The sequence below is a fragment of the Sphaerodactylus townsendi genome, linkage group LG17 (assembly GCF_021028975.2).
Source record: "Sphaerodactylus townsendi isolate TG3544 linkage group LG17, MPM_Stown_v2.3, whole genome shotgun sequence".
NCBI lineage: Eukaryota > Metazoa > Chordata > Lepidosauria > Squamata > Sphaerodactylidae > Sphaerodactylus > Sphaerodactylus townsendi.
Genome location: NC_059441.1, coordinates 3,231,669 through 3,252,658, shown reverse-complemented (window position 1 = coordinate 3,252,658; position 20,990 = coordinate 3,231,669). Strand labels below are relative to the sequence as shown.

Here is a 20,990-nt window from a genome sequence, read left to right as displayed (position 1 = left end):
GGGGGGGGTGGGGGGGGGGGGGGGTGGGGGGGGGGGGGGGTGGGGGGGGGGGGGGGTGGGGGGGGGGGGGGGTGGGGGGGGGGGGGGGTGGGGGGGGGGGGGGGTGGGGGGGGGGGGGGGTGGGGGGGGGGGGGGGTGGGGGGGGGGGGGGGTGGGGGGGGGGGGGGGTGGGGGGGGGGGGGGGTGGGGGGGGGGGGGGGTGGGGGGGGGGGGGGGTGGGGGGGGGGGGGGGTGGGGGGGGGGGGGGGTGGGGGGGGGGGGGGGTGGGGGGGGGGGGGGGTGGGGGGGGGGGGGGGTGGGGGGGGGGGGGGGTGGGGGGGGGGGGGGGTGGGGGGGGGGGGGGGTGGGGGGGGGGGGGGGTGGGGGGGGGGGGGGGTGGGGGGGGGGGGGGGTGGGGGGGGGGGGGGGTGGGGGGGGGGGGGGGTGGGGGGGGGGGGGGGTGGGGGGGGGGGGGGGTGGGGGGGGGGGGGGGTGGGGGGGGGGGGGGGTGGGGGGGGGGGGGGGTGGGGGGGGGGGGGGGTGGGGGGGGGGGGGGGTGGGGGGGGGGGGGGGTGGGGGGGGGGGGGGGTGGGGGGGGGGGGGGGTGGGGGGGGGGGGGGGTGGGGGGGGGGGGGGGTGGGGGGGGGGGGGGGTGGGGGGGGGGGGGGGTGGGGGGGGGGGGGGGTGGGGGGGGGGGGGGGTGGGGGGGGGGGGGGGTGGGGGGGGGGGGGGGTGGGGGGGGGGGGGGGTGGGGGGGGGGGGGGGTGGGGGGGGGGGGGGGTGGGGGGGGGGGGGGGTGGGGGGGGGGGGGGGTGGGGGGGGGGGGGGGTGGGGGGGGGGGGGGGTGGGGGGGGGGGGGGGTGGGGGGGGGGGGGGGTGGGGGGGGGGGGGGGTGGGGGGGGGGGGGGGTGGGGGGGGGGGGGGGTGGGGGGGGGGGGGGGTGGGGGGGGGGGGGGGTGGGGGGGGGGGGGGGTGGGGGGGGGGGGGGGTGGGGGGGGGGGGGGGTGGGGGGGGGGGGGGGTGGGGGGGGGGGGGGGTGGGGGGGGGGGGGGGTGGGGGGGGGGGGGGGTGGGGGGGGGGGGGGGTGGGGGGGGGGGGGGGTGGGGGGGGGGGGGGGTGGGGGGGGGGGGGGGTGGGGGGGGGGGGGGGTGGGGGGGGGGGGGGGTGGGGGGGGGGGGGGGTGGGGGGGGGGGGGGGTGGGGGGGGGGGGGGGTGGGGGGGGGGGGGGGTGGGGGGGGGGGGGGGTGGGGGGGGGGGGGGGTGGGGGGGGGGGGGGGTGGGGGGGGGGGGGGGTGGGGGGGGGGGGGGGTGGGGGGGGGGGGGGGTGGGGGGGGGGGGGGGTGGGGGGGGGGGGGGGTGGGGGGGGGGGGGGGTGGGGGGGGGGGGGGGTGGGGGGGGGGGGGGGTGGGGGGGGGGGGGGGTGGGGGGGGGGGGGGGTGGGGGGGGGGGGGGGTGGGGGGGGGGGGGGGTGGGGGGGGGGGGGGGTGGGGGGGGGGGGGGGTGGGGGGGGGGGGGGGTGGGGGGGGGGGGGGGTGGGGGGGGGGGGGGGTGGGGGGGGGGGGGGGTGGGGGGGGGGGGGGGTGGGGGGGGGGGGGGGTGGGGGGGGGGGGGGGTGGGGGGGGGGGGGGGTGGGGGGGGGGGGGGGTGGGGGGGGGGGGGGGTGGGGGGGGGGGGGGGTGGGGGGGGGGGGGGGTGGGGGGGGGGGGGGGTGGGGGGGGGGGGGGGTGGGGGGGGGGGGGGGTGGGGGGGGGGGGGGGTGGGGGGGGGGGGGGGTGGGGGGGGGGGGGGGTGGGGGGGGGGGGGGGTGGGGGGGGGGGGGGGTGGGGGGGGGGGGGGGTGGGGGGGGGGGGGGGTGGGGGGGGGGGGGGGTGGGGGGGGGGGGGGGTGGGGGGGGGGGGGGGTGGGGGGGGGGGGGGGTGGGGGGGGGGGGGGGTGGGGGGGGGGGGGGGTGGGGGGGGGGGGGGGTGGGGGGGGGGGGGGGTGGGGGGGGGGGGGGGTGGGGGGGGGGGGGGGTGGGGGGGGGGGGGGGTGGGGGGGGGGGGGGGTGGGGGGGGGGGGGGGTGGGGGGGGGGGGGGGTGGGGGGGGGGGGGGGTGGGGGGGGGGGGGGGTGGGGGGGGGGGGGGGTGGGGGGGGGGGGGGGTGGGGGGGGGGGGGGGTGGGGGGGGGGGGGGGTGGGGGGGGGGGGGGGTGGGGGGGGGGGGGGGTGGGGGGGGGGGGGGGTGGGGGGGGGGGGGGGTGGGGGGGGGGGGGGGTGGGGGGGGGGGGGGGTGGGGGGGGGGGGGGGTGGGGGGGGGGGGGGGTGGGGGGGGGGGGGGGTGGGGGGGGGGGGGGGTGGGGGGGGGGGGGGGTGGGGGGGGGGGGGGGTGGGGGGGGGGGGGGGTGGGGGGGGGGGGGGGTGGGGGGGGGGGGGGGTGGGGGGGGGGGGGGGTGGGGGGGGGGGGGGGTGGGGGGGGGGGGGGGTGGGGGGGGGGGGGGGTGGGGGGGGGGGGGGGTGGGGGGGGGGGGGGGTGGGGGGGGGGGGGGGTGGGGGGGGGGGGGGGTGGGGGGGGGGGGGGGTGGGGGGGGGGGGGGGTGGGGGGGGGGGGGGGTGGGGGGGGGGGGGGGTGGGGGGGGGGGGGGGTGGGGGGGGGGGGGGGTGGGGGGGGGGGGGGGTGGGGGGGGGGGGGGGTGGGGGGGGGGGGGGGTGGGGGGGGGGGGGGGTGGGGGGGGGGGGGGGTGGGGGGGGGGGGGGGTGGGGGGGGGGGGGGGTGGGGGGGGGGGGGGGTGGGGGGGGGGGGGGGTGGGGGGGGGGGGGGGTGGGGGGGGGGGGGGGTGGGGGGGGGGGGGGGTGGGGGGGGGGGGGGGTGGGGGGGGGGGGGGGTGGGGGGGGGGGGGGGTGGGGGGGGGGGGGGGTGGGGGGGGGGGGGGGTGGGGGGGGGGGGGGGTGGGGGGGGGGGGGGGTGGGGGGGGGGGGGGGTGGGGGGGGGGGGGGGTGGGGGGGGGGGGGGGTGGGGGGGGGGGGGGGTGGGGGGGGGGGGGGGTGGGGGGGGGGGGGGGTGGGGGGGGGGGGGGGTGGGGGGGGGGGGGGGTGGGGGGGGGGGGGGGTGGGGGGGGGGGGGGGTGGGGGGGGGGGGGGGTGGGGGGGGGGGGGGGTGGGGGGGGGGGGGGGTGGGGGGGGGGGGGGGTGGGGGGGGGGGGGGGTGGGGGGGGGGGGGGGTGGGGGGGGGGGGGGGTGGGGGGGGGGGGGGGTGGGGGGGGGGGGGGGTGGGGGGGGGGGGGGGTGGGGGGGGGGGGGGGTGGGGGGGGGGGGGGGTGGGGGGGGGGGGGGGTGGGGGGGGGGGGGGGTGGGGGGGGGGGGGGGTGGGGGGGGGGGGGGGTGGGGGGGGGGGGGGGTGGGGGGGGGGGGGGGTGGGGGGGGGGGGGGGTGGGGGGGGGGGGGGGTGGGGGGGGGGGGGGGTGGGGGGGGGGGGGGGTGGGGGGGGGGGGGGGTGGGGGGGGGGGGGGGTGGGGGGGGGGGGGGGTGGGGGGGGGGGGGGGTGGGGGGGGGGGGGGGTGGGGGGGGGGGGGGGTGGGGGGGGGGGGGGGTGGGGGGGGGGGGGGGTGGGGGGGGGGGGGGGTGGGGGGGGGGGGGGGTGGGGGGGGGGGGGGGTGGGGGGGGGGGGGGGTGGGGGGGGGGGGGGGTGGGGGGGGGGGGGGGTGGGGGGGGGGGGGGGTGGGGGGGGGGGGGGGTGGGGGGGGGGGGGGGTGGGGGGGGGGGGGGGTGGGGGGGGGGGGGGGTGGGGGGGGGGGGGGGTGGGGGGGGGGGGGGGTGGGGGGGGGGGGGGGTGGGGGGGGGGGGGGGTGGGGGGGGGGGGGGGTGGGGGGGGGGGGGGGTGGGGGGGGGGGGGGGTGGGGGGGGGGGGGGGTGGGGGGGGGGGGGGGTGGGGGGGGGGGGGGGTGGGGGGGGGGGGGGGTGGGGGGGGGGGGGGGTGGGGGGGGGGGGGGGTGGGGGGGGGGGGGGGTGGGGGGGGGGGGGGGTGGGGGGGGGGGGGGGTGGGGGGGGGGGGGGGTGGGGGGGGGGGGGGGTGGGGGGGGGGGGGGGTGGGGGGGGGGGGGGGTGGGGGGGGGGGGGGGTGGGGGGGGGGGGGGGTGGGGGGGGGGGGGGGTGGGGGGGGGGGGGGGTGGGGGGGGGGGGGGGTGGGGGGGGGGGGGGGTGGGGGGGGGGGGGGGTGGGGGGGGGGGGGGGTGGGGGGGGGGGGGGGTGGGGGGGGGGGGGGGTGGGGGGGGGGGGGGGTGGGGGGGGGGGGGGGTGGGGGGGGGGGGGGGTGGGGGGGGGGGGGGGTGGGGGGGGGGGGGGGTGGGGGGGGGGGGGGGTGGGGGGGGGGGGGGGTGGGGGGGGGGGGGGGTGGGGGGGGGGGGGGGTGGGGGGGGGGGGGGGTGGGGGGGGGGGGGGGTGGGGGGGGGGGGGGGTGGGGGGGGGGGGGGGTGGGGGGGGGGGGGGGTGGGGGGGGGGGGGGGTGGGGGGGGGGGGGGGTGGGGGGGGGGGGGGGTGGGGGGGGGGGGGGGTGGGGGGGGGGGGGGGTGGGGGGGGGGGGGGGTGGGGGGGGGGGGGGGTGGGGGGGGGGGGGGGTGGGGGGGGGGGGGGGTGGGGGGGGGGGGGGGTGGGGGGGGGGGGGGGTGGGGGGGGGGGGGGGTGGGGGGGGGGGGGGGTGGGGGGGGGGGGGGGTGGGGGGGGGGGGGGGTGGGGGGGGGGGGGGGTGGGGGGGGGGGGGGGTGGGGGGGGGGGGGGGTGGGGGGGGGGGGGGGTGGGGGGGGGGGGGGGTGGGGGGGGGGGGGGGTGGGGGGGGGGGGGGGTGGGGGGGGGGGGGGGTGGGGGGGGGGGGGGGTGGGGGGGGGGGGGGGTGGGGGGGGGGGGGGGTGGGGGGGGGGGGGGGTGGGGGGGGGGGGGGGTGGGGGGGGGGGGGGGTGGGGGGGGGGGGGGGTGGGGGGGGGGGGGGGTGGGGGGGGGGGGGGGTGGGGGGGGGGGGGGGTGGGGGGGGGGGGGGGTGGGGGGGGGGGGGGGTGGGGGGGGGGGGGGGTGGGGGGGGGGGGGGGTGGGGGGGGGGGGGGGTGGGGGGGGGGGGGGGTGGGGGGGGGGGGGGGTGGGGGGGGGGGGGGGTGGGGGGGGGGGGGGGTGGGGGGGGGGGGGGGTGGGGGGGGGGGGGGGTGGGGGGGGGGGGGGGTGGGGGGGGGGGGGGGTGGGGGGGGGGGGGGGTGGGGGGGGGGGGGGGTGGGGGGGGGGGGGGGTGGGGGGGGGGGGGGGTGGGGGGGGGGGGGGGTGGGGGGGGGGGGGGGTGGGGGGGGGGGGGGGTGGGGGGGGGGGGGGGTGGGGGGGGGGGGGGGTGGGGGGGGGGGGGGGTGGGGGGGGGGGGGGGTGGGGGGGGGGGGGGGTGGGGGGGGGGGGGGGTGGGGGGGGGGGGGGGTGGGGGGGGGGGGGGGTGGGGGGGGGGGGGGGTGGGGGGGGGGGGGGGTGGGGGGGGGGGGGGGTGGGGGGGGGGGGGGGTGGGGGGGGGGGGGGGTGGGGGGGGGGGGGGGTGGGGGGGGGGGGGGGTGGGGGGGGGGGGGGGTGGGGGGGGGGGGGGGTGGGGGGGGGGGGGGGTGGGGGGGGGGGGGGGTGGGGGGGGGGGGGGGTGGGGGGGGGGGGGGGTGGGGGGGGGGGGGGGTGGGGGGGGGGGGGGGTGGGGGGGGGGGGGGGTGGGGGGGGGGGGGGGTGGGGGGGGGGGGGGGTGGGGGGGGGGGGGGGTGGGGGGGGGGGGGGGTGGGGGGGGGGGGGGGTGGGGGGGGGGGGGGGTGGGGGGGGGGGGGGGTGGGGGGGGGGGGGGGTGGGGGGGGGGGGGGGTGGGGGGGGGGGGGGGTGGGGGGGGGGGGGGGTGGGGGGGGGGGGGGGTGGGGGGGGGGGGGGGTGGGGGGGGGGGGGGGTGGGGGGGGGGGGGGGTGGGGGGGGGGGGGGGTGGGGGGGGGGGGGGGTGGGGGGGGGGGGGGGTGGGGGGGGGGGGGGGTGGGGGGGGGGGGGGGTGGGGGGGGGGGGGGGTGGGGGGGGGGGGGGGTGGGGGGGGGGGGGGGTGGGGGGGGGGGGGGGTGGGGGGGGGGGGGGGTGGGGGGGGGGGGGGGTGGGGGGGGGGGGGGGTGGGGGGGGGGGGGGGTGGGGGGGGGGGGGGGTGGGGGGGGGGGGGGGTGGGGGGGGGGGGGGGTGGGGGGGGGGGGGGGTGGGGGGGGGGGGGGGTGGGGGGGGGGGGGGGTGGGGGGGGGGGGGGGTGGGGGGGGGGGGGGGTGGGGGGGGGGGGGGGTGGGGGGGGGGGGGGGTGGGGGGGGGGGGGGGTGGGGGGGGGGGGGGGTGGGGGGGGGGGGGGGTGGGGGGGGGGGGGGGTGGGGGGGGGGGGGGGTGGGGGGGGGGGGGGGTGGGGGGGGGGGGGGGTGGGGGGGGGGGGGGGTGGGGGGGGGGGGGGGTGGGGGGGGGGGGGGGTGGGGGGGGGGGGGGGTGGGGGGGGGGGGGGGTGGGGGGGGGGGGGGGTGGGGGGGGGGGGGGGTGGGGGGGGGGGGGGGTGGGGGGGGGGGGGGGTGGGGGGGGGGGGGGGTGGGGGGGGGGGGGGGTGGGGGGGGGGGGGGGTGGGGGGGGGGGGGGGTGGGGGGGGGGGGGGGTGGGGGGGGGGGGGGGTGGGGGGGGGGGGGGGTGGGGGGGGGGGGGGGTGGGGGGGGGGGGGGGTGGGGGGGGGGGGGGGTGGGGGGGGGGGGGGGTGGGGGGGGGGGGGGGTGGGGGGGGGGGGGGGTGGGGGGGGGGGGGGGTGGGGGGGGGGGGGGGTGGGGGGGGGGGGGGGTGGGGGGGGGGGGGGGTGGGGGGGGGGGGGGGTGGGGGGGGGGGGGGGTGGGGGGGGGGGGGGGTGGGGGGGGGGGGGGGTGGGGGGGGGGGGGGGTGGGGGGGGGGGGGGGTGGGGGGGGGGGGGGGTGGGGGGGGGGGGGGGTGGGGGGGGGGGGGGGTGGGGGGGGGGGGGGGTGGGGGGGGGGGGGGGTGGGGGGGGGGGGGGGTGGGGGGGGGGGGGGGTGGGGGGGGGGGGGGGTGGGGGGGGGGGGGGGTGGGGGGGGGGGGGGGTGGGGGGGGGGGGGGGTGGGGGGGGGGGGGGGTGGGGGGGGGGGGGGGTGGGGGGGGGGGGGGGTGGGGGGGGGGGGGGGTGGGGGGGGGGGGGGGTGGGGGGGGGGGGGGGTGGGGGGGGGGGGGGGTGGGGGGGGGGGGGGGTGGGGGGGGGGGGGGGTGGGGGGGGGGGGGGGTGGGGGGGGGGGGGGGTGGGGGGGGGGGGGGGTGGGGGGGGGGGGGGGTGGGGGGGGGGGGGGGTGGGGGGGGGGGGGGGTGGGGGGGGGGGGGGGTGGGGGGGGGGGGGGGTGGGGGGGGGGGGGGGTGGGGGGGGGGGGGGGTGGGGGGGGGGGGGGGTGGGGGGGGGGGGGGGTGGGGGGGGGGGGGGGTGGGGGGGGGGGGGGGTGGGGGGGGGGGGGGGTGGGGGGGGGGGGGGGTGGGGGGGGGGGGGGGTGGGGGGGGGGGGGGGTGGGGGGGGGGGGGGGTGGGGGGGGGGGGGGGTGGGGGGGGGGGGGGGTGGGGGGGGGGGGGGGTGGGGGGGGGGGGGGGTGGGGGGGGGGGGGGGTGGGGGGGGGGGGGGGTGGGGGGGGGGGGGGGTGGGGGGGGGGGGGGGTGGGGGGGGGGGGGGGTGGGGGGGGGGGGGGGTGGGGGGGGGGGGGGGTGGGGGGGGGGGGGGGTGGGGGGGGGGGGGGGTGGGGGGGGGGGGGGGTGGGGGGGGGGGGGGGTGGGGGGGGGGGGGGGTGGGGGGGGGGGGGGGTGGGGGGGGGGGGGGGTGGGGGGGGGGGGGGGTGGGGGGGGGGGGGGGTGGGGGGGGGGGGGGGTGGGGGGGGGGGGGGGTGGGGGGGGGGGGGGGTGGGGGGGGGGGGGGGTGGGGGGGGGGGGGGGTGGGGGGGGGGGGGGGTGGGGGGGGGGGGGGGTGGGGGGGGGGGGGGGTGGGGGGGGGGGGGGGTGGGGGGGGGGGGGGGTGGGGGGGGGGGGGGGTGGGGGGGGGGGGGGGTGGGGGGGGGGGGGGGTGGGGGGGGGGGGGGGTGGGGGGGGGGGGGGGTGGGGGGGGGGGGGGGTGGGGGGGGGGGGGGGTGGGGGGGGGGGGGGGTGGGGGGGGGGGGGGGTGGGGGGGGGGGGGGGTGGGGGGGGGGGGGGGTGGGGGGGGGGGGGGGTGGGGGGGGGGGGGGGTGGGGGGGGGGGGGGGTGGGGGGGGGGGGGGGTGGGGGGGGGGGGGGGTGGGGGGGGGGGGGGGTGGGGGGGGGGGGGGGTGGGGGGGGGGGGGGGTGGGGGGGGGGGGGGGTGGGGGGGGGGGGGGGTGGGGGGGGGGGGGGGTGGGGGGGGGGGGGGGTGGGGGGGGGGGGGGGTGGGGGGGGGGGGGGGTGGGGGGGGGGGGGGGTGGGGGGGGGGGGGGGTGGGGGGGGGGGGGGGTGGGGGGGGGGGGGGGTGGGGGGGGGGGGGGGTGGGGGGGGGGGGGGGTGGGGGGGGGGGGGGGTGGGGGGGGGGGGGGGTGGGGGGGGGGGGGGGTGGGGGGGGGGGGGGGTGGGGGGGGGGGGGGGTGGGGGGGGGGGGGGGTGGGGGGGGGGGGGGGTGGGGGGGGGGGGGGGTGGGGGGGGGGGGGGGTGGGGGGGGGGGGGGGTGGGGGGGGGGGGGGGTGGGGGGGGGGGGGGGTGGGGGGGGGGGGGGGTGGGGGGGGGGGGGGGTGGGGGGGGGGGGGGGTGGGGGGGGGGGGGGGTGGGGGGGGGGGGGGGTGGGGGGGGGGGGGGGTGGGGGGGGGGGGGGGTGGGGGGGGGGGGGGGTGGGGGGGGGGGGGGGTGGGGGGGGGGGGGGGTGGGGGGGGGGGGGGGTGGGGGGGGGGGGGGGTGGGGGGGGGGGGGGGTGGGGGGGGGGGGGGGTGGGGGGGGGGGGGGGTGGGGGGGGGGGGGGGTGGGGGGGGGGGGGGGTGGGGGGGGGGGGGGGTGGGGGGGGGGGGGGGTGGGGGGGGGGGGGGGTGGGGGGGGGGGGGGGTGGGGGGGGGGGGGGGTGGGGGGGGGGGGGGGTGGGGGGGGGGGGGGGTGGGGGGGGGGGGGGGTGGGGGGGGGGGGGGGTGGGGGGGGGGGGGGGTGGGGGGGGGGGGGGGTGGGGGGGGGGGGGGGTGGGGGGGGGGGGGGGTGGGGGGGGGGGGGGGTGGGGGGGGGGGGGGGTGGGGGGGGGGGGGGGTGGGGGGGGGGGGGGGTGGGGGGGGGGGGGGGTGGGGGGGGGGGGGGGTGGGGGGGGGGGGGGGTGGGGGGGGGGGGGGGTGGGGGGGGGGGGGGGTGGGGGGGGGGGGGGGTGGGGGGGGGGGGGGGTGGGGGGGGGGGGGGGTGGGGGGGGGGGGGGGTGGGGGGGGGGGGGGGTGGGGGGGGGGGGGGGTGGGGGGGGGGGGGGGTGGGGGGGGGGGGGGGTGGGGGGGGGGGGGGGTGGGGGGGGGGGGGGGTGGGGGGGGGGGGGGGTGGGGGGGGGGGGGGGTGGGGGGGGGGGGGGGTGGGGGGGGGGGGGGGTGGGGGGGGGGGGGGGTGGGGGGGGGGGGGGGTGGGGGGGGGGGGGGGTGGGGGGGGGGGGGGGTGGGGGGGGGGGGGGGTGGGGGGGGGGGGGGGTGGGGGGGGGGGGGGGTGGGGGGGGGGGGGGGTGGGGGGGGGGGGGGGTGGGGGGGGGGGGGGGTGGGGGGGGGGGGGGGTGGGGGGGGGGGGGGGTGGGGGGGGGGGGGGGTGGGGGGGGGGGGGGGTGGGGGGGGGGGGGGGTGGGGGGGGGGGGGGGTGGGGGGGGGGGGGGGTGGGGGGGGGGGGGGGTGGGGGGGGGGGGGGGTGGGGGGGGGGGGGGGGGGGGGGGGGGGGGGGTGGGGGGGGGGGGGGGTGGGGGGGGGGGGGGGTGGGGGGGTGGGGGGGTGGGGGGGGGGGGGGGAGGGGGGGGGGGGGGGGGGGGGGGGGGGGGGGTGGGGGGGGGGGGGGGGGTGGAGAGGGGGGGGGGGGTGGGGGGGTGGGGAGGTGGGGGGGGGGGGGGGCGCCAAGCGCTTTGTCCGAAGCATCCACGTTGAACCAATTTAAAGGAAGGTCTGGGTCGGGGTGTTTTAAGACAGGCTCCGGTAGTGAAAGTTTCCATTTCCAAAAGCTGGAAGGCTGTTTGATATTCCCATAATTGTGGAGGGGAGCCCCCGGCTAAGTAGCCTGTGAGTTCTTACCCTTTAGTGCGTAATAGGTCTGTGGAGTAGAAGCGCTTAGTTCAGCAAATTGGGGTATAAAGTCACGAGCAGTTTAGCAAAACCCTAGGAAAGATTGGAGCTTCTTCCGGTTGCGGCAGGCCATTGGAGGACTGCTTCAATCTTTGCCGCCGATCCATTTTTAAACCCTCTGAAGAGATCCTGTAGCCTAAATAGTCTATGGAGGACGATGAAAACAGCACTCAGACAGTTTTGCGAAGAGGGAGCGGTTCTGGTAAGCTGCTGTACCACTTCCCTAACCAAAGTTTTCCTCATACTCCTCCATGGTTTGTGAATAAATTAAAAACATCATCTTGGCACACAACCAATTCTTTATATAATAAGTCATGCAAAACTTAATTGATGAGGGCTATGAATGCGCCGTGCGCCCCAGCTAACCCGAATGGCATAATTAAGTGATTCATACCGTCTCAAATTTAGTATTAAATGCTGTCAAATGTTCTTCAGCCTTCTGGTAATCCTGACTCTGTAGTATGCTTCTCTCAAATCCAACTTAGTGAAAATCCGGCCCCTTGCCCAATGCATCTAAGAGGTCCTTGATTATGGGCAAAGGGTATTTATTGGACATGGAAACAGCATTTAATCCCTCGGGTAATCAGTAATAAAGTTCTTAAAGACCGGTCCTTTTTCTTTACAAATAGGACAGGAGCGGCGTGCGTATGAAGGCAGCCCGTCAGATGAATCCGCGAGCAAGCGTTTTATCTAAAAAGGCACGGAGTTCCTTCTCTTCGCTGGGGCTCATAATGATAGATTCTACCCTTGCAGTTGAGCCCCGGGCTGTAATATGATTTTGCAGTCAGTGTTCCCATGGGGGGGGGCAATTGATCACATTCCTGTTCTTGAAACACTCTACAAGTCCTGGTAAGCTTCGTGGAATGCCTGTGGAATTGAAAGTCATTGGGACCTGCACAGCCGGTTGTGCAAACCAGGGAGTTTATGTCATTGCGTGGTGGGTTTTCCCCCCAATTCATATGCTCTCCACAGGGGGGATTCTGCGAATTCTAGAATCCGTTCTTTCCAAATAATATTTGGTTCCATGTAGCAATAACCATGGCATGCCCAGGACAATGGAATGTTTGGCCACTGGAGCAAGTATGAAAATCCAATCTTCTCCCCAATGGTCAGCTGCGAACGAAGAAGAACAGCTTGCATTTTGAATCGAGCCGGGCCCTCGGCTCCGAGTGGGCTGGCCGCCCATTTGTGTGAACGGTATCCGCATATTTTTTATAGGAACTCGGTCTAAAACTCGAAATCTTCAGCCACTCTGGGGCCGCATTAAGCAATGGGATAAGCCAGAATCTACGAGGGCTGAGGCTAGAATACGTGCGGCTTAGCAGGGCTGGCCAGAACCGCTTGAACCGTAATGGGGGCGCTTCGCTCTCACTCACCGTGATCTGGAGTAGAGACCCACATCCATAGGTGCTGATGAGAGTAAAACCGCCACATCCCCCTCCTCGGGATCACCTTCGGTAACAGCTATAGACGCAGCCCGCTGGAGGAGGACCGGACCTCCGCGGGTGGTGGCTTGGCAGAGGGTGGGTGCGCGGGGTCGGAGCGGTGGGCTTCTGTTTTTTCGGGCAGTTGGCAGCCAGATGGTCATCCCTAATAGAGGCACAATCCTGCCGCCGACGCATAGCTCGGAGGTGTAAGCTGTAGAGACGGCTGGGCCTGGCTGGCGAAAGGCCGCAGAGGTGGTTGTAGTAGCTGGTTTCGGGCGCGGACGCCTCTGTGAGCGAGCTGAATCCAAACGAGCCGCCATACTTCATGATCCCAATTCCATCCATCCAGCGATAGTGCGCGGGATACGGATGAGAAGCAATCTCGAAGCTGGCTTGATGTCGGATGGCATCAAAGAAGTGATCTACATTTCAGCGCGCTCTCCAGGCTACTCAGGAGGAAGTCGAAAGCAGCCGCACGGAATTCACGAGCAAATTCGGCAAAAGAACGGTTGCCCTGCTGGAATAGATTTTATGCACGGATGGCTTCATTTTCAGCGGCCCGGATTCTGGAAGTGCCGGGCCCGCATAAGGCTTGAAGAAAATGCATCCACTGTGCGAGTATCATCCGCCTGCAGCTCAAAAAGAGTCAGCTGTAAAACCAGTCAGCAGCCACCCCATCCAGGATACAGAACCGGGATAGTCCCTTTATTTTTTCAATAATGCTCAGATCGATATAAGTCATCAAACTCCTCCATATGTGCATCGAAAGGTATGCAGGATGAAGTAGGGGAGTTTAGAAGCGGTCCCACTTAAACGGGCAGGGATCAGGGGCCTGTAGTATCCCTCTCTCCACTGCCCTTGGAGCTCGCTCGGCCAGCTGCGGCTACGCAGGTTGGAGGCGGGCGGAGCAGGAAGAGCAGGAATCGGTGGAGGCATCGGGCCTGGCGCCGCTGGTCCTCTTTGGAGAGCAGGACCTTGGGAGGCGGCAGGTGCGTGAGTAGCAGGACTCCAGGAAGCGTCGCCACCGGAGCAGGAGGGGCAGTGGTGTTGGGCGCTTAGGTAACGGCAGGCACCAGCCCGGGGCATCCTATCCCGCTGCTTCTTCAGCTCCTGTTCCAAGGCAGTTAATTCCCTCTCCTTTTAGTCAAGGCATCTTGATGCGCATGCAAGGCCGCTTTTTCTCGCCTCCAGTTTTGCTAGTTCGTCACGCTTGAATGGCTGCAGCCAGTTCACTTTGCGCTCGGAAGGCCTTGATGCCTTCGCGTGGACGCTCCAGGTCCATTTTAGAGTGTTCCAGGACCTTATCATGGATCGATAAATCCTGCATTATATTGCCGCTGGTAACGCGATCTTTGGCCTTCGGTCCAGTCTCGAGTTGGATTGTCTTTGGCGCTTCGTTGTTCACGGTCTCTTTGCGGCGGTTTCACTTCTTTTTGCAGCTGTTCTCGTTCCTCCTCCCATAGCTGGCGCTCACGGGCCCATGCCTCTTGGGCATCTCGCAGTCGGGGCCACTTCATCGCCCCAGCTTTCTTTGGACGGTAGGGGAAATAAATCCTGATGGGGAGTCGAGGGCTTTCTTCGATTCCTCCTCCATCGGAGAGCAGCACCTCGAAGTCCACTGACGGGCTCCATCGGGGCACCTCTTGTGCATCAGCTACCTTTAGTCCGGGATCTGGAGTGGCCCGATTGGGAGCCGGGCACGGAAAACCTCTCCCACCTCTCGATCCCATAAAGTCCCCGTATCAACGTGGCGTCTTGGGATCGGGCCCCGTGCTATGCCACTGTGGGATTCTTTGGGAGCATCATCGAATAATACGACAATTGGCGAACCGTTCAACTGACCTCCTGGGTTGCCGCATGAAAAGTGGTCAGACCCATCTCCTCCCGGTGACAGCGTTGCATCTTGAGGCTTGTGTAATCCACACGAAAACGGGGAGAGATGCGATCCACAGGCTATCGACGTATCCCTAGGACAGCGCCCTAAACGCACTCCATGCAACTCCAAGCGATGATCATTTCACAAGCGCCCCTCATCCCAACGGCAAGGCGAAGACTCGTGTTGAACGAGGACGGAGAGAGAGTCACTTCTTCTTAGCAAGACCCGCTTCTCCCTCCTGGTTCCTCCAAATTCAGGAGGGAAGGCTCGGAACCTCCTCTATGGGGCTACCGTGCCTTCCACAAAGTTTCAGGAATATTCAACCTCTGCATGCCGGAACACCAGAGGTCCACTGATATTTAGAAGGAAGATGAAGATGGATTCCTGTCACAATGTAAGGAATTCTATAGAGCAGAAATAAAAAAAGGCTCTTTTGGTTGAAAGACCGCTTATTCAGACATCTTAGAAAAGCCTTCACGCATTACATCGACTTGACAGGAATGAAGTCTCCTCGCCAGAACCTACAGGTTATGCAACCTTCTCTCCGTCCCATCCCTCCCGCTTTCCCCAGTCCCATTCTCACATGGGAACGGCATTCTCATCTCTCTCTGTGAGATAAGGCCTCTACCAGAGTAATTAAGCTGCCGCATTCTGGCTCCATCAGCCTCGAAGTCCTGAATCCAGTCAAGGCTGCTGCTGTGCCAAAGGAGAATCAACACCATTGAAACCTTTACAGTCACCCAGCTGGCGTGTGTGGGAGTGCACAGGCTAATCTGAATTCCCCAGATAAGCCTCCACAGCTCCGGCGGCAGAGCTGGGAATCAAACCCGGTTCCTCCAGATTAGATACATGAGCTCTTAACCTCCTACGCCACTGCTCCTTTACCTTCCCTCACCCCCGGCCAGCCTTCCAGAGCCGTACGTTCGCCCTGCCTCTGGAGTGGATGTATTTAACTTTTATTTGTCTTCAATCTACCATCCGTCAGTTCTGTAATGATCCTGGGTGTCGGTTTCATCAAGGTAAAATGAGCTCTGCTTTCTCACTTTGTTTCTCCACGCTGGCCATGATTTTGACATATATTCTTCCTGTTGTCGTCCTGTGAACACGCAAGGGTGGCTCCGGATTCCTTTTTCAACAAGCGAACGTTAACGCATCCCTGTTTGCTTTTACCATTTCGAGATGCCTGCTCCCTTTCCCCCTCCTTTCTCGCAGCATTTGAAATGCAAATTGTAATCTCCTTGGGGCAGAGGAATAGACTCTTTCCCAGCTCATGTCAATTTGCAAAGCGCCACTTGACCAGGGGCGTACTGCCCAAGGGTACATACGGGGTCAAATGTCCCTGGGCTGCAGCCATTTAGTCATGCGGGGGGCGGAAAATTGGCACCACACCCTTCCTCCTTCCCCTCAGGTCCATACACTGACTTCAAGACAAGAAGAAGAAGAAGAAGAGTTTGGATTTATATCCCCCCTTTCTCTCCTGCAGGAGACTCAAAGGGGCTGACAATCTCCTTGCCCTTCCCCCCTCACAACAAACACCCTGTGAGGTGGCTGGGGCTGAGAGAGCTCCGAGAAGCTGTGACTCGCCCAAGGTCACCCAGCTGGCGTGTGTGGGAGTGTACAGGCTAATCTGAATTCCCCAGATCAGCCTCCACAGCTCAGGCGGCAGAGCGGGGAATCAAACCCGGTCCCTCCAGATTAGATACACGAGCTCTTAACCTCCTACGCCACTGATGGTTGTGGGTGGGGTAGGGCCCAACTCACATTTTGCACCGGGCTACATTTTCCCTAGATACGCCTCTGCGCGTGACCATGATATATGCTTATCATGATTCTCTGGGATTGTATTTCTTTGGAGCCTCCTTGGATGGGTGGTTTGTGGGTCCTTATTTATTTGGCTCCGTTGAGGCTGAGCTTCGCCCGACACAAAGCCATTGTCTTCTTTTGTGATTAGCGTTTTGTCCGGGATGTTTGCCTTAATGAGCAAACAGCTGTTGTGAGAGATTTGTCTCTCTGCCTTCCTCACCTCCTGTTGAGCCACTGCCAAGAATTCGTCCCTGTTCGCCTTTCATGCTGATCAAAAGCGCACCGTGTCATACCATCATTTCGGAGAGCGGTGGAAGTAGCTCGGAGGGGCATTGTTGAAGCCAGACGTGAGCATCCGCTGTCCATCTGGATGTCGAGCATCCCAGCTTTTGTTCTTACAAGTGCCTGGCATTTGGGGTGGGGGAGATGCTATGAATATGGGGTGGAAATTAGAGGAGCCCCTTTTACGACTAAAGAGGCCCCTGGCAATTTTCTCTTCTGTGAGAGCCGGCAGGGTGTAGTGGTTACGAGCAGGTGGATTCTAATCTGGAGAACCGGGTTTGATTCCTCACTGCTCCACCTAAGTGGCGGAGGCTTTTCTGGTGAACCAGATATGTTTCTGCATGCCTGCATTCCTGCTGGGTGACCTTGGGCTAGTCACAGTTCTCTCAGACCTCTCTCAACCCCACCTACTACACAAGGCGTCTGTTGTGGGGAGAGGAAGGGAAAGGAGTTTGTAAGCCATCTTGAGTCTCCTCACAGGAGAGAAAGGTGGGGTATAAATCCAAACTACCACTACTACTTTCCTCCTCCTTCTTCCTCTTCCTCTTCCTCTTCTTCCTCTTCCTCTTCTTCCTCTTCCTCTTCTTCTTCTTATCAGGGAATTATCAGGGAAGAAAAAAGGAGGAGGATTATGTATATACATCAACAAAAGCTGGTGTCAGGACATAACAATAATTCAAAAATTCTGTGATGAAAACTTGGAGTTCTGTGATGAAAACTTGGAGTTCTGTGATGAAAACTTACTTATTAATTGCAAACCCTTTTATTCCCCTCGAGAGATAAATTCAGTTCTGTTCTTTTTGGTTTACGTTCATTCACAAGCGTCTGTAAAAAAGGCATTAAGAACTCTAGCCGATCAGATTATGGAGGCTGAAGCCAAATACCCTGATTCACTGGTTATTATTTTGGGAGATTTAAACAAAGCAAACTTAAGGGAAGACCTACCAAAATACTTTCAGCATGACAACTGTCCCACCAGAGGCAAGAATATCTTAGACCACTGCTATACAACACTGAAAGATGCTTATCGGTCTTTACCACGAGCAGCTGTAGGCCATTCTGATCATTGCATGATTCACCTTGTACCTGCTTACAAACAAAGATTTAAAGCCACAAAACCAATAACTAAATCAGTGAGAACTTGGACTGAAGAGGCAAAGTTAAAAGCTGCAGAAAGCTTGCCTTGACTGTACAGACTTCTGGAATATTTTTAAAGACACCTCTGCAGATTTGGATGAACTCACAGATACTGTAACATCATATGTCAGTTTCTGTGAAGATCTTTAGCGTATACTGCAACCAGGAACTTATAGCATTATATATAGTAACAACAAACGCTTGGTTCACAGCTAAACTTAAGCAGTTACGCTGGGTTCCAAAGAAGAGTAGCTCTACAGAAAGGGTTTGACAGAATGCTGTATAATCAGTGTTGCAGAAATGTATTAATTATCGAAAAGGAGATCAAGAGCAGCAAAAAAGAAACTACTCTGAAAAGCTAAAAATCAGTTTTTCACTCAAAGCGAAGAGCAGCAAACATGTAGGAAAACTCTCAAAAAATATCATCAACGTTACAGCAAACCACCTTCCCAAGCTGAAGGAAATCAGCAATTGGCAGATCGACCTTGGAATGTGTGTTCTACTGTAGGTTTGAAAACAATCTACAGTCACCTTTCTCCTACAACCTCTATCTCCATCTCTTTGGTGACGCAACTAAATCAATAGCCAAACTTCCCTACAACTGAACTCCATTTCATTGGGTTTACAACCCCTGGTGATCTCTAGAAAGGAAGTGCAAGATCTATTTCACAGACAGAAGCCTGGAAAAGCACCAGGCCCAGACAAGATAACACCTTCTTGCTTAAAAGTCTGTGCTGTCCAATTGGCCCCCATTATCACCCAAATCTTCAACAAATCACTAGAGATGTGCTATGTTCCTTCCTGCTTCAAACACTCCACTATCGTCCCAGTGCCGAAGAAGCCTTCCATCAAGGAACTGAACGACTACAGACCAGTTGCTCTAACATCTGTAGTTATGAAACTTTTGAAAGGCTGATGATGTACCATTTGAAAAAACCATCACAGATCCACTGTTGGACCCTCTTGCAATTTGCATACCGAGCAAACAGACCGACAGAGCGATGCTGTTAATATGGCTTTGCACTATATCCTACAGCATCTTGAATCGCCAAAGACCTATGCAAAGAAGAGGTCCTTCTTTTGTTGACTTTTTTAGTTCAGCATTCAATACTATCAGACCGGACATTCTTCTTCTAACCAAAACTAAATCAGCTAGCAGTACCTGGAGCATATTTGTAAGTGGGATCACAAGCTTCCTAACAGATAGGAAACGAAAAGCAGGTGAAGCTAGGAAAAATTACATCAGGACACCTGTAAAAGAATGAGCACAGAAGAGGCCTCCCTCAAGGCTGTGTATCTTTCACCACTTCTCTTCGCTCTCATGTATACCAATGACTGCATCTCAAACGATCCATCTCTGTTAAAATACTTGGAAATTTGCAGATGATACAACAGTGATTGGTCTCATTCGGAGACAACGATGAAACCGCGATACCAGATGGGAGGTTGAACAACTAGCCTGCCGTGGTGCCACCTTGGAACAATCTAGGAACTGAACACACTTAAAACCGTGTACGGAAATGGTAGGGTAGATTTCAGCGGGAGAAACCACTCCCAGATCCTACCTCCTCTCACAATACTTAGACAACATAGTATCAACAGTAGAGACCTTTAAATTTCTAGGCTCCATCATATATCTCATGACCTAAAATGGTCACCTAACATCAAAAATGTCATCAAAAAAGCACAACAAAGAAAGTTCTTTCTGGCATGCCTAACTCAGGAAGCTCAAAACTGCCCAAGGAGCTGCTGGATACAGTTCTACAGAGGAATCATTGAGTCTTGGTTGTCATCTGCACCTCTATATAACTGTGTGTAGGGTTTGGTTCTGCAACCCAACAAGATCGACACAGACTTCAGAGAATAATCAGAACTGCAGAAAAAAAAACAATTTGCTGCTAACCTGCTCTTCCATTGAGGGACCTGTATACTGCACTGGTCAAAAAAAGGGCTGTGAAAATATTTACTGACCCCTCAAGCATCCTGACATAAACTGTTTCCCAACTCTTACCCTCTAAACGTCGCTTACAGAGCAATCTTGCACACCCAAGACAACTAGACATAAGAACAAGTTTTTTTTTTTCCTAATGCCATCACTCTGTTAAAACAAATAATTCCCTGACAATGTTAAACTATTTATTATATAATTCTATTATATAATTACTGCACTACTTTTTTCTATCATTCCTATTACCCATCTCCTCCCACTCTATGACTGTATTGACTATAGCCTGTGCTGACATTTTATTTTATTTTTTATGATTTTAAGAGCATTTTATGTTTCCTTTCATTACTACTGATTGTTTCCCCTGATTGCTTACTAGACCTATATATATGACAATCATTAATTGCTGTACCTTATGATTCTTTGCAAATGTATTTTTCTTTTATGTACACTGAGAGCATATGCACCGGAGACAAATTCCTTGTGTGTCCAATCACACTTGGCCAATAAAGATTCTATTCTATTCTATTCTATTCTTCTTCCTCTTTTTCCTCTTTCTCTTCCTCTTCTTCCTCTTCCTCTTCTTCTTCCTCTTCTTCTTCTTCCTCTTCCTCTTCCTCTTCTTCTTCTTCTTCTTCTTCTTCTTCTTCTTCTTCTTCTTCTTCTTCTTCTTCTTCTTCTTCTTCTTCTTCTTCTTCTTCTTCTTCAGCCAGGTGGAACTGTCTGTCAACGGACACCAGGGCTCTGTGGGACCTTAAGAAGAGTTTGATTTATATCCCACCTTTCTCTCCTGTGAGGAGACTCAAAGGGGCTGACAAACTCCTTTCCCTTCCCCCCTCACAACAAACACCCTGTGAGGTAGGTGGGGCTGAGAGAACTCCGAAGAACTGTGACTGGCCCAAGGTCACCCAGCTGGCGTGTGTTGGAGTGCACAAGCTAATCTAGTTCACCAGAGAAACTTCCACAGCTCAAGCAGCAGGGCGGGGAATCAAACCTGGTTCTCCAGATTAGGCACCTGCTCTTAACCACTACACCATGCTGGCTCAGTTCCACAGGGCCTGTAAGACAGAGATTTTCCACCGGACCTTTGGTAAAGGACATACATTTAATCCAATTCTACCTGCTGGCCATTGTCATCTGGCGTTGCCCCCTCTTCAAATTCTTTCCACACTTGGATAATAGAAGTCTGGACTGAAATATGTTGGATGACTTTCATAGGTTTATATTGTTGTCTTCCGTCTGAATTTTGGTTAGATGTTGATGAGTTGGTTTTATAAATGATTTTTATAGTCTGTTTTTAAGCATGCATGAGTCTGGGTCTTGGTCGGGAAAGGTGGCATACAAATCTAATAAACAAACAAACAAAAAAGTGAATAAACACTCCTCCTGACAAGGTACGAACCCTTTCCCCTTGTTCCTGAATTCCTCCAGCGTCTCTTTTTCAGCCGCATCCCTGGGTCTCCCGTGGGTCCAATTCCTCCATGATGTAAATCTAGTTTATTATTGCTGTTTGGTTTAAATGTAATGTTAATTGACTTTTGAGTGAATGGTCTGCAGAAAACTAGGGTTAATTTTCTGGAAAAGAGGTTAATAAATAGTTTGAATAAATAATACCTTTGTGCAACCGCCTTTCCACCCTCTCCTCAACATGGAGTTTCACGCACTCTTTTCGGCGCCAAACCAGCCACATCGCTCATGTTTTGAAGCCAAGACATGCCCTGGAACTATTTCCAGGGCTGCAACGGCCTCTTTTGCCAAACGCGGTATTTCTCTGTCTCAACACGGTTGGCGTTCTGCTTGCAGGGAGAAGACTGCTCCATCACGTGTGCGGCCGGCACCTACGGGATCAGCTGTTCGTCGCTTTGTAGCTGCCAGAATGACGGGGCTTGCTCCCCCGTGGATGGTTCCTGCTTTTGCCGAGAAGGTAAAAGTTGGTCTATTGCTGCAATGGCCATGAATTATTGTGAGGAACTTCAACATTGTTCAAGCTGTAAATAGTGGCATTGGACACTCGGTCAGATTGGTTGGGGATTTTTTTGTTGTTGCTAGAATTACACCGGTGTAAGTCTGGCGCTGGAAGCTAGTTCACACTCGCCTGTCTGCCGCTGGATGCAAGAAATCTCAAAGGTGGCCCCCAGGAGTGGACAGGCCATGATGGGGGGGGGAGGGGGAGTAGTAGTTTGGATTTATATCCCCCCTTTCTTTCCTGTAGGAGACCCAAAGGGGCTTGCAATCTCCTTGCCCTTCC

General features: G+C 69.6%; 1 protein-coding gene across 1 annotated transcript in view; it reads left to right on the top strand.

The window, feature by feature from the left end:
- Positions 1-20,990, top strand: part of MEGF11 (multiple EGF like domains 11) — a 96,798-nt gene that overhangs the window by 63,742 nt on the left and 12,066 nt on the right. The window contains exon 8 of the mRNA XM_048482083.1: positions 20,546-20,666. Within this exon, the coding sequence (XP_048338040.1) occupies positions 20,546-20,666 (121 nt within the window). The remainder of the gene's footprint in view (positions 1-20,545; positions 20,667-20,990) is intronic.